General features: G+C 37.1%; 1 protein-coding gene across 1 annotated transcript in view; it reads right to left on the minus strand.

The window, feature by feature from the left end:
• Positions 1-1262: 1262 nt before the first annotated feature.
• LOC101989279 (prostaglandin F synthase 1-like) overlaps positions 1263-17493 on the minus strand; it is a 17190-nt gene continuing 959 nt past the window's right edge. Inside the window, exons 2-9 of the mRNA XM_005354918.2 lie at positions 13678-13845; positions 12189-12305; positions 11304-11381; positions 10173-10295; positions 7343-7452; positions 4648-4813; positions 3565-3647; positions 1263-1339 (exon numbers count right to left, since the gene is read on the minus strand). Of these exons, the coding sequence (XP_005354975.1) occupies positions 1297-1339; positions 3565-3647; positions 4648-4813; positions 7343-7452; positions 10173-10295; positions 11304-11381; positions 12189-12305; positions 13678-13845 (888 nt within the window). The 3' untranslated portion in view covers positions 1263-1296. The remainder of the gene's footprint in view (positions 1340-3564; positions 3648-4647; positions 4814-7342; positions 7453-10172; positions 10296-11303; positions 11382-12188; positions 12306-13677; positions 13846-17493) is intronic.

Genomic DNA, 17493 nt, shown 5'->3' on the forward strand with positions numbered 1-17493 from the left:
CTTAGGCACTTTTGTAATAATCAATATGTCTCTAGCAAAATATTCTCATCTCTACGAGCAAGCAGGATATCATTGATATAATGGATAATATAAACCTAGGAAATTGATCTCTAACCCTTTGTATAGCCTGAGCTCTGAACTTCTGGCCTAAGGTGGCACTATTTTTCATGCCCTGAGGCAAGACATTCCATTGATATCTCTTCATTGACTCTCTGAAATTAACTGAGGGAATATTAAAAGCAAATCTTTGGCAATCTTGTGGTGTCAAAGGGATGATGGTATAAAACAGTCTTTTAAGTCTAAAATCATTTTATGTGTGCCCTTTGGTATCGCTGTAGGAAAAGGCATCCCTGGCTGTAATGCTTCCATTGGCTGCATGCTTGCATTAACCTCCCTCAAATCCTGAATTAATTTCCACGTTTCTGATTTCTTTTTAATAACAAAAGTCGGAGAGTTCCATGGTGAATTAGATGGTGAAATGTGCCCATTATCCAGCTGTTCCTGCATGAACCACTGGGCAGCTTGTAATTTTTCTTGTGTTAGAGGGCACTGATTTATCCATACAGGTTCAACACTTTTCCATACTATTGGGTCTACATGGAGTGCATGTTTTTCAGTGACCTCTCCTAAAAATACCCTAATCCAGCTCTAGGAGGTCTACCATCGGGTGCAATAGGATTAATCTTTTCCTTATTATTCCTGTTGTAGACCTTGATTAGGTAATAATCCCTGTTGAAACATCTGATTAGTAACAGCTGTGCTGGGGGAATATAAATATACTCCCATTCTGGACATAATATCTCGGCCCCATAAATTTACAGGTAAATAAGGAATAATATACAGCCAAAAAACATAATCAACAATATTTTGTTAGGGAATAAAAGAAAGCAATACATTCCACTGCCAAACCTGCTTTGATAACTAAGAAATCAAATAAGTTAGTGAGACCTATTCTTTACAACCAGAAAAGTGCTCTAAAATTCTTGAATATAGTTTGATAATTTGAAAACAATACATTTAAAAGTATATGATCCATGTGTTGAAATTGATTTTAATTTTGTAAATAACAATGCAGTCATGAAATTACATTAAAATCAAGAAAGATACATCAAATATTTTTATAAATTCTCTGTAATTTGTTTGTGTTTTTTTTAATCATCAGGAAAAAAACACGAGATTTTTGTAACATTTGACAAACACATGGAGGAAGGAATCCTGCTTCTCAACCACTCTACCAAATACAGATACACATTGTCTGGAGGGAGGAGAGTCTCTGTAATGTTTAACAGCTCATGCTCAATATTCTTCTAAAAATGGATAGAAAGGGTGATCCACTGCACTGAAAGAGAAGAAGGAAGACTGGTTGTTCACAAGTCACAATTTTGATAGACAAAATAAGGACTGTCATGATTTGAGAACCCAGAAAAACTTCTGTGCACCCTGTCTTGCTAAATACAATGAAATACATTAGCAATTAACGTTGTGGGTCAACTGGTTTTATATTTTCTTCTTAGAATTTTATTATGACTGTCTGTGTGTTAAGACATGCTTGTGGATGTCAAAGGACACCTTTAATGGAGCTTGGAAAAGAACTGTCCCAGAGGAGGAAGCTGAAAGGGAATGATATTTTCCCTAGCATTTATTCATATCACCTTTGAGAGTTCATCTTCCACAAACATTATTTGAAATACATGTTATACTGCCTTAGTATGAACAAAGTTAGAATAGGTTTTAGTGAAAAAAGGTTAAAATAGTCTTTGATGTATAGCTGTACATTCTTTATTATTGAATTCTCTTTTATTTCTTGGACTACAATAAACATTAATGAGAAAGTATTTTCATGGGCCTCTTACTATATCATGAGCCATAGATAATCTGTTCTCTGAGTCTAATGGGCAGGTGAACCCTGAAGACATTTGTTTTGGTCGAATGTCATAGTATATTCTTTAATATCAGTTCACAGTGATGCAACTTTAACCATTTGGGGGTACAAGGTCACATGTATTCTGTGTTTCAGATGAAATCACTGTGTATCAAGGATGACCTTAAACTTCTCATCCTCCTGTTTCTATCTCCCAGGAGCTAAGAATAATGGTTTAGGCTATCATGCCTGTTTTTAGGCTTGGGAAGTACTGAACCAACCAATCATCAGCCCCAGATTGGCCAGTTTTGAAATGGGGTTGTCCTGAGTCTCACTGCATATCTGAACTTCAGAAGGAATTTCTCTCTTCCATAGGTCCATAGGGATGCCTTCCTTTGTTGCAAACCTATTCTGAAAATCAGGTGTGTTTTCTGTAAGGACACTGTATTAAAATACTATCATGTGTTGTCTCAGATCACTAAAAGCTGGCTCTGGAAGCAGAGTTGCCACTTCCTGAATTTAAGACCCAAAGTATTTTGTCTCGATGTATCCTCTTGTCTAGGCCCCTTGTCTAGGGTTGGGATCCTCCCACCCCCCAAAAAACTCTGACAGGGAATGAAGAAAGCAGTAAAACAGCCCAAAAGTGAAAACATCATGCTTTTAGAACAGCGACAGGTTTCTATAATGTAAATTGCCCAAAAAGAAGCTGGAAGTTCAGCCATGGGAACTGCCTCATCTTCCCCTGTGACCTGCATATAATGATATACTGTTCTGCTGTGTGAACTCTGTTCCCATAGCACTTTGTTTACTCCCAAGAGGAGAGTGCCTTCCACCTGCCAAGGAATGTCAAGGGTAAGATGTGTCCCCTTCCCTTATTAGCTGTGCAGCTTTGTGTGCTCAAAGGCATTATTCAAACAACCCCCTCCAATCAAGAGATCTCCTGTCTCTTGAGCACTTCTAGTGATAAGAAATAATCTGAATGTTTTCCATCATTTCTCTTCCTTTCCTTTGAACTCTGAGCTTTCCATAATAAAGAAAACTTCACAGAATGTCAGTAAAGGCGTTCTTGAGCAGCAGATCCTAGAGTCTCTAGTTCTGTAGAATCTAGTATTTGACTTCAATTCCTCACCACCAGCCACTGGTAGATCTCCATATTCCCAGGTCTCTGCTGGATGTTATAAACACCCATTTGGATAATGTTATCTCTCTCTTCTGGGGTTTTACTTGGAATCCCACCCTAGGGGCTCACTCTTCTCTGTTCAAGACTGTCTATTAGGAAGTGCCTCAACTTCCCCAGTTGGATTTTGCTGAATGTTTGTAAATATCGAGTATATTAACACAACCTTTTTGCTATCATATGTCCTTTTACCTAGAAGCCACACCTGAGCAGACCCTGTCCTCTGTTTGAGACCCTCTCTATTGAAAACTAAGGCTGTTTGTTTTAAAGTTGCTGTCTCAGTCAACTTCTGGATATTTTGAGTGCACAATTTAATTATGTTTGCAACCTTTTTATCTGTCACTACTTATTATTTTACACAGACACAGACACACACACACACACACACACATATTAAACTCACTCATTCAAAAGCAAATGCTTAGCTAAACTGATCATTTCATGGATCTTCTAGAATATCATCATGGTTCACCTCCATGTTTCAAAAATGAAATAACCCATAAAACAGTCTAGTGGGATTACTTACAATGACAATTTAACATATCGAAAATTTCTGTTGAGGCCATTAATCGCTTTCATGTCTTCTGGGGTCAATTCAAAATCAAACACCTAGAAAGAAAGGCAGACTCAGAAAATATTAAAAATAATAAATAAATAAATAAGCCATTGAAGTGTCTCTCTACCTGAAAATATAAGGGTGATAGCACCAAGGGTGGCTTTAAGAGAAGAATTTTATTCATCATTAGCTCACAGATGGCCTGGGTCTTACAACTTTTGGCTGAATATGGCAGGCTCTTCCTTTCCCCATTTCTTTCTAACTTTGAGTGCTTGTGAGTGTGCCCTCAAACACACATACATACAGAAACTAAATATAGGGTAAATTTTTAACCATATGGTATTCTAAACTAAACAAATGAAAAAAATCCCTGACTGATATGAGATACTAGCTAGTACACATATGAGAAAGCAGTTAAGAAATAACTTTAATCATTGATTTCTTCATATGGTCAATCTATAAATTTATCTAGCTCCTATTCTTCATAGAGAAACACCAGTGATTAAAGGGAAAATGGCCATATATAACATCACATACCTCAGAAAGCATGCCAGTGTATAACTAAATAATTGTAAGTTAATGGAAAGCACACACAGACCCATGACCAGAACTATGGAAGTTAAAAAAAAAAAAAGAAAGCAAAACTGGATTGGAGTAGTGCAGTAAATTAACCAGCAAGTAGTTGTATTTGAATTTAATCTTAATCCAAATTGTAGTCCTTAGTACAAACAGGAATTCAAAAAGCATAGAATACAAAAAATAGAAATGAAGTTATTTAAAGTTCTTTGACATCTGAAAAGACTACCACAACCAACTGAAGTAATGGAGATACAACACAGCTTGTTACAGAAATTGTAAAAGGCAAAACTATTATGGAGGAAAACCAGGTTTTCACTGAAGGCTTTTTCTGCTGCCTTTTCAAGCTGCTGTCTGTAGCACACAAGTGGTGGTTGTGGGACAGCTATGCATGGGAGCAATTAAATAGCAAGTGTTCCCATGTGAGGGAAATTGCTCCCAAGGCCTCATTCTGGAGAAATGTCCCTGGGCCTTTACCTCGAAGTTCTCTTTGATTCTCTTCTCATTGAAGCTCTTGGCCAAAACCACCAAACCCCTCTGTAGCTGGTAGCGTAGGGCAACCTGGCCTGGAGTTCTGTTGTGTTTCTTGGCAATGGTCTTTAAGATGGGTTCCTCCAGAAGGTATGGGCTATCACTGCTTACCCTGAAAAAAATTTAAACATATACTCACAGAGATACCAAATCTGGAATATATTGCCCCCTTACCTATATTCCCAGACATTTGAGAGCTACAATATAGTATAATTAAAGCAGAATTTCGTGAGTATTCACAGAGATTTATTTTTTATTGTAGCAATTATAAATAACTAAGTAATCCATCAGAAGATGGGAAGATAAATACTGTGTACGATAGGTATCCATATAGTAATATATAGCAGAAATACAAAAACTTCCTTTTATCCTCAGAGGGACTGGGAATAGCACTGTTCCCAATGTGTACTATAAATATGTGTGTGTATGTGTATATGTGTATATGTGTATATATATATATATATATATATGAAATGATACTTTTTCCAAGTTATGTTTGATGAAGTAAGTGAATCTTATATTTGATGGTATACAAAGCTAGCATGAATTTCCTTTTTCTTCTTGACAATTTCAGGATAGAAGATTCACTCTTATCATGGATCTTAGAAATCTCAGTGTATAAATTTTCTCTTTCATTAAGCTGAGAACTAGCACATTTTAAAATGAAGTAAGTGCCCTCTTTGCCCTATCCAAGTTTCAAGCAGTCCTATTCTTATGCTTTTGAGACATTAATAAGTAAAATAAAAAGTTCCATAGCCCTGCCATGCTATGATGGTTGTCCTGATAAACCAAACAATGAACAAGTGACTAGCAAACATGGAGTAGATTTGGTGAGAATACAATGAAAAAGGGTTAATCATTGTCCCAGACAGCATGTGATTTCATCAAGTTACTTAGAATAATATACAATTTCAAATTAAGAATTGCATATTTTTAAAATTTTTCCATTGATAATTTCAAGCTACCATTAATTGATAACTAAAAGTATAAAAAGGAAAAGAAAAGAAAGGATGGAAGTAAAAGAAAGAGAAAAAAGACAGAGAGATAGAGAGGGAGGGAGAGGAAGGAAGGAAAGAATTCAGGAGAACTGCTATAAAATTTCATGAGCTCAGATAATTGTGATGACACAGGCCACAAAAGCATAGACATGTGAATTCTAGATAGGCATGGGAGCAGAAGTCTGCAATCCTAGCACTTGGGAGACTGAAGCAGGAGGTCCCCATTCATGAGTTTGAAGACAGCTTGCTCTATATAGCAAGATCCGAATTCAATCCATTCCCCTTAACCAAAAATACAGCACTCCTGAAGAAAAGGCAAAACTTCTCAAGAGCAAGTGAACAGTACAAAATCTAATAGTCTGAGAAGTGGTGAAACTGTCTCAGAAATAATAAGAACTTGAAAGGCATACAAAAAGCTATTTATTATTATTATTGATTAACATCTATTTTATTTTGTTTACTTAAGAAAATCAAGTTTTTACAAATAAGGCTAAGCTCAGGACAAGAGACAATGTCTTTGACAGTCACCAAAATGTCTTCTTTCTTATGCTCTGTCTTAGTTATGGTTTCTAATGCATCATGACAAACACAGCCTAGGAAGGAGAGGGATTATCTCATCTTACACTTCCCCATCACAGTCCACCCTCAAAGTGGTTCATTTCAGGAGCTGAAGCAGAGGCCATCGATGAAGGTAGCCACTGCCTTTTTCAACTTGTTCTCATATACAGCTCTGGACCACAATGGTGGCCCTACACACAGTGGACTGGGCCTTCGCACATCCAATAATTAATAAAAACATTATCACACAGACTTGCCAATTGGTCAATCTTATAGAGACAAATATTTTTTTAGTTATAATCTCCTCCTTCTACCAGATAAGTCTAGGCATGTGTCAAGTGTCAAGCTAACAAAAAAAAAAAAAAAAAAAAAGAAAGAAAGAAAGAAAGAAAGAAAGAAGGAAAGAAAAAAATAAATAAAAAAATCAACCAGTGTGGGCATATGCAAATCTACCGTCTCTGAGTCTACAAACAGATCTCAGAATTCACTGATAAATAAAATAGTTTCATGAGCCTATGGAATTTTAACATATCAATGCACACACAAAATAAGTTCATGAATTCAGCTGCATATATCCTTTTAAAAATCTCTTATAACATGTTAGATACCCTTTAAGTCAATATCACCATTTGGAAAGACGCCATGTTTTCTTCTGGAATTTTCTTTTGGGTTTCTGTATAACATTAGCTGATTTTTTTTTATGAGGGAAGATGGTTCTAAGTCCCTCCTAAATTAAACATTAAATATTGTAGAAATAAGGAAGTTTCTAGAAAGGATATGAATGTGGGCTTTATATTCCACCCACTTGTCAAAATGGCCTGGCTAGGATATATGTAGTCTCATCTCTGTTAACTGGGCCTTAAAATCCATTTTTAGAACTATGCTTATTAGTGCTGCAAATAGGTAGACAGATAAAGCAAGAATAAATGACCACTAGGGAGCCTGAAGTTCAACCCTGGTACATAGGAACTTTTGCACTGTTGAAATGGTTTCTTCAGAGTTGAACTTTTTCACAAGGTTAAAAGTTAATGTTTGTCGATGCGGAATTATTGACGTAAGAAAATAAAGTCCAATGGTCTCATTACCAGTTTGGGTCTCTGTGGGATCCCAGGGCACTATAGGCAACTAGAACAATGTCTTTGGACTTGCAGAACTCCAGGAGTTTGCTCTGGTTGAGATATGGGTGACATTCTACCTGTAAATTTCCAAAACAAATCGATATTAGAATGTATGAGCAAACAAGGCCATGTAGATTTTAAAAGTGTCTTAAGGGCAGATCTACTTCTATACTGACTAGAGTACAATGTGTTTCAAAGTTTCCCTGAAATACTTTCTTCTGTCCTTTTATTAGTATTTTAAGATTAAAATCTCCCATTTCTAACTTGCAGTCACTGTCAGTTTCTATAGAATGAAGCTATAGCCTGTTACAGCAAGGACTGGGTATAGCCATCGCTAGAAGACTGCAAGCTTTTGCCCCTAGAGAGGGAAGAAGTGGAAGCCTCGTAGAAGGACTGGATGTCCAAGGGGAACAAAGGAGGGGAGAAAGATAAACAGGAGTGGCTGCACTGGATGGGAAATGTCATGCCTTTTAAGCTTTAGGAACTCACATGACTTTGGTCTTCTGTTATCAAGCCTTTTTCTCTGATCCTCAATGTATAAGAAATTCAAAAGCAACCTACCAAACTATCACAGTGTTCAGTGACTAGTTTCCCCTATCATATGGGGACCTTTAACAGGATAAATTGCTTGATTTTTTCATAAACAGATCAAAGGAAAAAGAGAGTAAGAGTAAGAACAAAGGATAGGGAGAAGAGAAATGAAGGAATAAAGATGGAAATGGGATATGAATTCAAGAGAATGAATCCACTGATTTCAAGAAAAACTTCATAGACACACCAACCAGTGGAAATGTTTGGCCATTTTACCTCCCTACTTTGAATTCAATTTGCTCTAAAAAAAAAAAAAGCTAGATGTGGTATGGGGGGATAGCAGAGTAGTAGGGTACATGCCTTTTATCCCAGCACACAGGAGATAGAGGCAGGCAGATCTCTGTGAGTTCAAGGCCATTCTGGACCACAGAGCAAGTTCAAAGACAGGCTACAAGGCTACTCAAAATACCCTGTCTTAAGTAAACAGAGAACTCTCAAGAAAGAAATATAAAATTGCTGAAAGGCACATAAGGCAATGCTCAACATTCTTAGCTATCAGAGAAATGCAAATCCAAACAACTCTGAGATTCCATCTTATGAATGTCCAATGACCCATAAGAATGACCAAGACCAAAAACATTGATGACAGCTTATGCTGAAGAGGATGTGGGGTAAATGGAACACTCCCCCATTGGTGGTGGGAGTGCAAATTGGTACAGCCTCTTTGGAAATCAGTATGATGATTTCTCAGAAAATTAGGAAACAATCTACCTCAAGACCCAGCAATATCACTTTTAGGTATATACCCAAAGGATGCTCAATAATATCACAAGGACATGTGCTCAACTATGTTTATAGAAGCATTATTTGTCGTACTCAGAGACTGGAAACAATCTCAATGTCCCTCAATCAAGAATGGATGAAGAAAATGTGTGGTACATTTACACAATAGAATACTACACAGGAGAAAAAAAAATAATGACATCTTGAAATGTGCATGCAAATGAATGGATCTAGAAAACATCATACTAATTGAAGTAAACCCAGACCCAGAAAGACAAATATAACATGTGCTCACTCATAAGTGGATTTTAGACATAAAGCAAAGAAAAGCAGCCTACAATTCACAACTACAGAGAACCTAGATGACAATGAGGACTAAGAAAAACATACAGGGACCTAATCTACATTGGAAGTAGAAAATGTCAAAATCTTCTGAGTAAATGGGAGTGTGGAAATCATGGAAGAGGTCAGAAGAGGGAGTGGGAAAGAAGGGAGGGGATCAGAGAAAAATATATATAACGAAAAACAATAAAAAAAACCTGTCTTAAAGAAAATAGTACATAAATACAAAAATAAAACAATGTGTAACAGGGCATAGTGACAAACACTTAGCTACTAAGGAGAGTAAGGCAGAAGATTAACATTTCAAGGTCAACTAGATCATTTAGAGAGAGTCTACCTCAAAATAATTCATTACAGATCACAAGCTAAAACTTAGTGTTAGAGCATTTGCCTACTGTGAGTGGCGCATCTGGTTCAATCCCAGGTACCATGAAAATAAAAAGATGTGCTCATTCTTTGACACTCAAGATATTTAGTGATACCAATCTTTGCTGAAAGTGTACGTGTCTTAACAGTGTTCAAGCATTGTTAATTATTTTAAAATACGTATTTTTAAGATATGGGCTAAAACTGTATGATGTGTGCCTTAAAACTTCAAATTGTATGTATATGACAAATTTGTAGAGAAGAGAAATTATTGCTTGAGCGTGTTGATGGGCGCAGATGAAGGAAGTTGTACTCACACAATTCTCAGTGTATTTGTAGCTTTAAATTCTGCAAAGAATAAAAGTCTTTGAAAGTTATTAAATACATTTTTCATTATAAATTTAGGAAAGAAACAAACACAAACTGTCTAGAGTGCCACGATAACAATGCAGGAGCAAGAAAATTTTGCTGTGCTTTATTTCAATCAAGTTTTTTTTAAATGATTTCATATGATTTTTAGTACAGCACACATTGTGAGTGTTACTGAGCAGTGGTATTCCTTCTAAGAGTTGTGATTTCAATCAATAAAATTGCCTTCCCCAGTCTTGATTTTTCCATTCTAGTCAACGTGAGCCATAACTGATGTTTCCTGTCTCAGTGAAAATAGCTATAACCTAAATAGCTGGTTTGAAAAAGAGATTTGGGGAGTATCGAGGAAGGAAGAAGTTTGTGAAGAACAGAAGGTAAGGCACAGCCCAGGTGAACTAGAACTCACCTGATTGCAAGTGGGCTTGTACTTTAGCCCTGGTTTGTTCAGAATCAATTCCAGCTGTTTGTGGTTGAAATTGGACACCCCGATGGACTTGGTTAAACCTAAGTCTTTACACTTCTCCAGTGCCTGGGGAGGAAGAAGTATGTAGTTAATTCTATTTGTACTCTGCCCTTGGAGATTCTCCTTGAGCTTATTTGAACACTTACACAATAATTTCAGTTGCTTACATAATAACTTCAGTTACTTACATTTTTGGTTACAATTTCAAAACAATTTTGATACTTGAATACAGCCTTGCCTAAGGCACTCACCTGCAATGAATACACATTTGTCTGCGCATTCATTTACATGCACATTGAGAACAGCAAGCACATATAAGTCTCCCCTTCCTTCCTCACCCTCGTCAGTGGCATCTGTTGTGATGCCAGGATTATAATGGTTCTTCAATAAATACCATCACAGTCAAAGAAAAGAAATCTAGGATCTTGTGCTAGGTAAAATGTACTGTTACATTTTCCCTTTAATGTTGACAATCTGTATACAGGATAGGGTATATAGTGGCAAGATTCATTCTCTATCACAGCCTGCTCTGTACTAAGGCAGATTATACTTCTCCAAAGGCATGTTTATCTGTCCTGGAAGAGTATTGTAACCTGTCTTGAGTCTCTCATTTAATAGCCTTTATATGGCTTATATTGTTAATGAGATCTAGAAGGCAAAGAAATGTCTACCTCAAATCATAGCTGAGATTAAAAATTAAACTCAGCCCCTCTCAACTCTTCCTCTACAGATGAGATTTTAGAAAGACAGAGAAGGGATGTGATGGTTGATGCTGTTGTGGTTTATTCTTCTCTCATGTGTTATATCCCAACCACAGTTCCCGGTCCCACCACTCCTCCCATTCCTCCTCCTCATTCCCTCTCCCCTATATCCACTTCTCATCCATTCCCCTACAGGAATGAGCATGCTTCCCAGAGGTATCAGCTGAACACAGAATAGTAAGGTATTATAAGACTAGGCATTATGATATGCCTTAGACTTGTCAGTTAATGAAACAAAATCCATCTCTTCTAATTCTTTATTAATTGCTTCCTCTCTTGACACACAGTGCTTATTGCCTACAGCAGTACATACTTCCCATGTATCACGAATGTCCACTACGTCTAAAATAATTTTTCCACTGTCATCCTTTGGCACAAGTTCCTCTCCAGGCTAGAATGAAGAGAGAAAAGGAAAGTTAACAAAACTTTCTCTAATAGTCAATTTCTATTGGCAAATGAGCTTACTCATCCAACACTCAGGAGATTGTATGAATCACTCTGTGTGTGAGAGAGTACACATACATGTAAGCACATGTGTCTTTAAGGTGAGACTATGGAGAAAAAAAAGTGAAATTATCTAATAGATTATACTGGAATGTTTTCCCCTTGATTGCCAACACTTTTCTTCCTTGGGACCCTCATGAAGCACTGAATCTCACCAACTATGAGGACTCTTCCCATTGGAATTTCCATATCCCAATGACAGAATAATGTAAAAGATAGCACTTTTGCTATTTATCATGAGCTTCTGTTACACTTTATGATGACTCAATTCTGAGGTAATGAATCTATCAGATCTGATCAGCAAACCTGTACCATAATAGAAAATGAAGCCATGAGATCCAAAGATGCCAAGATGTTGGTTAACCAAATATAGATCCCTGGGTCCGAGAGTGAGAGATAGACATAGGCAAGAACATGCCTTGATGAGATGGAGACTCCCCCTGGAGTCTCAGAAGTCTCCACAACCGGGGACATGCTGATGATAGAAGGAGTGAAGTCATTGAACGTCAACCTTCCTGAAGCCTGGAGGATGAGCATTTGAAGAAGTCTTGCCTGTGGCGTCTCTCAGCTGTCACAGTTTCATAATCACGGATTCTGTTCATCTCAGATTGATGTATCATGCACAGTAAAAACCCAGAAAAAAATCTCATTGGCCTGACATAACATATTTAACGAATAAAAATCTAAAACTTACCTTCATAGCAATCGGTGCATGAATAATACAGAGATCTACATAATCCAGCCCAAGTTTCTTCAGTGATCTCTCCAGGCACTGACGAACCAACTCTGGTCTAAGGAAAGTCGTCCAAATCTAGAGTTTCCAAAAAATATCACACATTTTGGTGAAATGATTGATATGTGCCATGGTGGTCTCAACTAAGCTAAGAGCATCTTGGGCTAAGTTTTTATGTATTTTTATTAATTTTTTTTCAACAATTTTTATCACGATTTTCCCCTCACCTAACTTTTCCCACAAACTCTGCAGAACACTACTCAAAATTATGTTATTCATCATAGATCACATCCTCAATAGAATACTGAGATTTACTTAAGTGATGACAATGTCAGGAGAATGAGCAGAATTTAGAAAACAACAAAATTCAATGTTTCAAGAAATAGAAGTTTGGGTCTCGAAAGAGTCAAGAAATGTTTACTTGGATGTGGGACAAATAGAAAAAAGATATAGAAGATATATAGCAAAACATTAAATCAGGGAGCTGAGCAACATCTAGTAGAAAACCCCTCCCCATTAAGGTAGCCAGATGGAATTTCCCAGTTAAAAGTCTATCCTTGGCAGAGTGATGATGTATCTCCTCTTGGGTAAGGCTTCCAAGTAATTGAACAAACAGCAGTAAAGTAGACAAAGGATTTACTCTTCTTAGCAAATCCAGAACCAATTCTAAAAGATTCCATTTAAAACAAGCTGTCACCAGTGTAAACATAGGTAGGAGACATCTGTAGAGACCTCAGCTCAGATGGAATCACACTGGAAGGCTGCCTTTCTACCTGAGGAAACAATACAAATACCAGACTATTCAGTGAAGATTTCAGAAGAGGATTTTTCCTTTTGTGAACAATATTCTCAACCTCACTTGAGAATCTACAGAAGAATTAGTTACTGAGGGCCCAGAGAGGCCAGATTATCCAACAGAACTGCGTCCTTCCTTTATATCTGGACAATGTCTGATATTCAGAGATACTGAGTATCTGTTTCCCACATTTATGATACTTTGGGGACAAAACAAGACTTTATTTTTTAATTTTTTATTTATAGTGTTTGTGTGTGTGTGTGTGTGTGTGTGTGTGTGAGAGAGAGAGAGAGAGAGAGAGACAGACAGAGAGAGAGAGAAAGAGAGAGAGAAAGAGAGAGAGAGAGAGAGAGAGAGAGAGAGAGAGACCATCAGTGCATGTACGTGGATACCACACTTGTAGAAATAGGATAATAGGATATTAGCAATCATTTCTTTTCTACCATGTACTTGCCAGGGTAAGAGGTTGAGAGTCATGACAGCCTGTATCTTTTTCCACTGAGTCATCTTGTTGGTCCTCTTCTCTATGTTTCTATAATGTGTCTTGGCAATAAAGCTATGATTCAATCTGAGACCAAGGGGGTGGTGTCTTCTTCCTTATTAACATATCTGAGTTGACAGTGACTTCCAGCCATTCTGGCCACAAGTGCTCACCTTGGTGGTGTAGAATAAATCCTCTCTCTTCACAGTTCCATCAGCCATCTTGTCTCTGAGGGCCTGTCCAACTTCTTCCTCATTTTGGTAGAAGTATGCAGCATCTATGTGACGAAAACCTACATCAATGGCTATTTTGGTAGCCTCATTAGCCTCACTCTTTGGAGTCTATAAGACAAGAGTAGGAAAAGTTGGAGATGTTACAAACTCAGGAAAAAAATAGTCGTTTATATCTTCATCACATTCTTTTTCGAGTTTCAGCCAGCCCTATCGCTGATCTTGTTTGATGATACAAACTTAATAATAGATTTACAATCTATCTGGAGACACAGACTATAGAAGGATTAACTTCTAAATCTTGACTGAATAAATTAGTGATGTGGAATTCTTTTGAAGCATGTCAATGCAAGTTTCATTCAATAAAGATTAGTTGGACGGAACTAGCTAGCATAAAGCAGCATACTGTGAGAAAAATTCTAAGGCCCTCAGTATATTGGACCGGTGTACATATACATAGGTATTTGAGAAGTGATGAATGAAAATTAGTTCCTATTTCCCATTGCTCTCAATTTTTCCCAAATAATTCTTCAGTTTCCTCAGGATTCTTTTATTCCCTTCATTTTGCAGATCTCTGCATTCAGCATTTATGCAGTAAGCATTTACTGAGTGCTGCCATCTAGCCCAACACTATGTTAGGCTCTTGAGTACTAGGAATTTTTTAAATTTTTAAAATTTATTTATTTATTAAAAATTTCCACCTCCTCCTATTTCCATCCCACTCCCTCACTCCTACTCCCTCTCCAATCCTAAGAGAAGTCAGTGTGTACTAGGCATTTTCCATGAACAAACTTCCTTCCCTTCTTCCATGAGGTTTCTGGAAGAAGTGAAGGAGACAGTCTTTACACAAGAAAGTATGAGAAGTGGATGGGAGAGCTCACACCTACAATCCTAGCACTTGGGAGATGGAGAGGCAGGATGATCGATGGTCAAGTTCATTCTTATCTACATAGTAAGTTCATAGTAAGCATGGGACCATGAGATCTTGTTTTAATCAACATCATTATCATCTTCCTCCTCATCACCCTCATGTTAACAGCTTTTCAAATATGCTTCGAATACCTCTATTTTGTTGTGAAAAGCACACAGAAATGCATGTATAGCATTTGCAGACTTCTATAATTCACAGGATGATTTTTAATGACATTTAGAAGCTTGATTATGGACACTAAATTGATTAATTATCAAGTAAGAGTGACAGAATTTACCAGGATTGCTTTAGTACACATATGCATAAATATATATATTGTACACGATGTCAGTAAATTGTCATAGGCTGCTAAAGCTCATTGAGAAGCTGGCTCTGGAAGCAGATTTTCCTCTTCACCAACTTCAGACCCAAACATGTTTATATCAGTTTTCCTGGAAAACTCTCAGCTCTGGGTCAGGTTGATCCTCTGGCTTTGTACCAGGGGAAAAAATTCTCAGTCAGCGAACAGTATTGAAAATATTCCTTAAAAACAGAATATTAACCATTTCTAACAGAGGTGATTGTTTTTTTTTTTATCTCATGATATGAAAAGGCTACAGCATGAGGAAGGAGACAAGGAGGAGAGGCAGCAGAAACAATAGAAGGAGATGGTGAAAGACGAAAAGAAGTAGGATGAGGAAGAGGAGGAGAGGGAGGAAAATGAGAAGGAGGAGGAGGAGGAGGAGAAGTAGAAGAAGAAGAAAGAAAGAAAGAAAGAAAGAAAGAAAGAAAGAAAGAAAGAAAGAAAGAAAGAAAGTTGTCCCACAGAAAGCTCATTCCTATGGAGAGAGCTAAATAAGGAACTCCAATATACTGCCTCAATTTTCACAGTTACTTCTTGATGGATGCAGTTTGCATCCAAATTTGATGATGTCAACTCTCTCTGATGCTGTTTGTTCAGTTATTTGGAACCCTCACCCAAGGAGATACTTCACTCTACCCAGGATGTACATTTAACTGGAAAATTTCATCTGGTTACCTCAAAAGGGTTCTCACATTTTCTACTAGATGTTTTTCAGCCACTAATTTATTGTTTTGCTATATATCTTCTGCATTTCTCTGTTTGCCCCTCATAGTTTCTACTTTTACTTTTCTTGCATATATTTAATGAATCACTCATTCAAAACCAAAAGTATAGCCATCATAGATAATACTCCAGACAAGTAAAATGTGTATTAGTCCTTTCTAGTTTAAATACTAGTTTATTGATTTTAATGCTTATTTTTACTGACAAAAATTGATCCACTAATGTTACATGCAGGAAGTTTACATGAATCTGTGCCTTGGTCTGCATCAGAAGTAGGAAGATTGAAAGGTAGAATGTTTAATTCATATGCAGAAATCCACAGTGAGAGTATCTAGATATAGCAGATGCCCAAAGAGCTGATAACTACTCTTCTGACCAGTTATTCTTACTAGAACAAGTACCACACCTTAGTAAGCTGCAGCTGGGTGCCAGTCAGGATAATAATATTTACAAAATTTCCTCAAATTTCAATCAGTGTACAGTTTAATGACTTAATCAGATATCCTGTGTTTGTATTGCTCCCAGAACACTTAGGTAGACAAATAATATCACAAAGCATACAATGGAGCAGGCTTTTGTTACAGAAGTGACCTCATAGGGATGTTATTCATTGAGTAAGAATCAAGTTCAGAATAAAAACTTCAACTAGATTGTAATAGAAGCTTCTGTTTGTTCCTTTCTATTTGTCAATGGCATGTATTACATTTACTTTTACAAGTGAAAGCATTATGGAAGAATGATTTTGTTTTGTTTCCTAAGATACAATTCTGTCTTTAACTATAGTAAGAAATGTCAGTTAAAACAAACTTGTTCTGTTCAATACTAATACTTTGTCATTCTTCCACCAACACTGAATATTTTGATCCCTGTCATTTGGAGACAATCCTTCCCAAGCCACCCAATGGTTCTATTACCTGTGACTAGCGTTTAACAATTTCAGTTCACTACAATGACTTATTGGATGGGTACATAATAAGTTAGGTAAGAAGTATGATCCCATTCCCTTGTTACTTTATATTTTGCAAGTCTTGAACACTAACTTATGAATGGAATTATTGTGGATTCTCAGAGACATTTGTTTAAAGTTGGATTTATATTGTAAATGTTTATCTTTATGCTCATAGATTAGTGCATCTCTCAGTCTTTATCAACAAAGCTTCTTTTTGCCATAGACAATGACTAATACCAGGACCCACAACTGTTTATTTCCAGAGAACAGGTGTCCATGATGGGCTCACCCATAAACGGGACTTCTATAGCTTACTCTTTCTACAAGAGGCTAATGGAATGACATGGAAGAGGAGGAAAAAAGAGTGTAAGAAACAGAGGCCATGAAACAGGAAAATTGTTGTACAACAGTATCTTCTGGATGGGATGGATGCTTGTATTCATGAGCTGATAGCAGCTGTCATTGTCTGCAGAAACCCTTCACAATATCAATCCAGTCAACACTGCAATGCAGACTGAAAATGGGCTGACAATACCATGTCCCTCTATCCCACACCCCCCATTCCTAAAAAACTGCTACTGAAAGTTAATGACTTCTGGGAAATAGAAAATCCATTTACTTCAGACATGTGGCCATAATTAGGTTGGCCATGTTCTTGTGGATTACCTCATATTCAAGTGCATAGAGTCACTATTAATGATTATAGTGTGTTATTTAAAGAGAGAGAAGGAAGAGAAGGAGAAGGAGGAGGAGGAGGAAGAGGAAGAGAAGGAGAAGGAGGAGGAGAAGAGGAGGAGGAGGAGGAGGAGGAGG

Source organism: Microtus ochrogaster, chromosome 16 (assembly GCF_000317375.1).
Source record: "Microtus ochrogaster isolate Prairie Vole_2 chromosome 16, MicOch1.0, whole genome shotgun sequence".
Classification (NCBI taxonomy): domain Eukaryota; kingdom Metazoa; phylum Chordata; class Mammalia; order Rodentia; family Cricetidae; genus Microtus; species Microtus ochrogaster.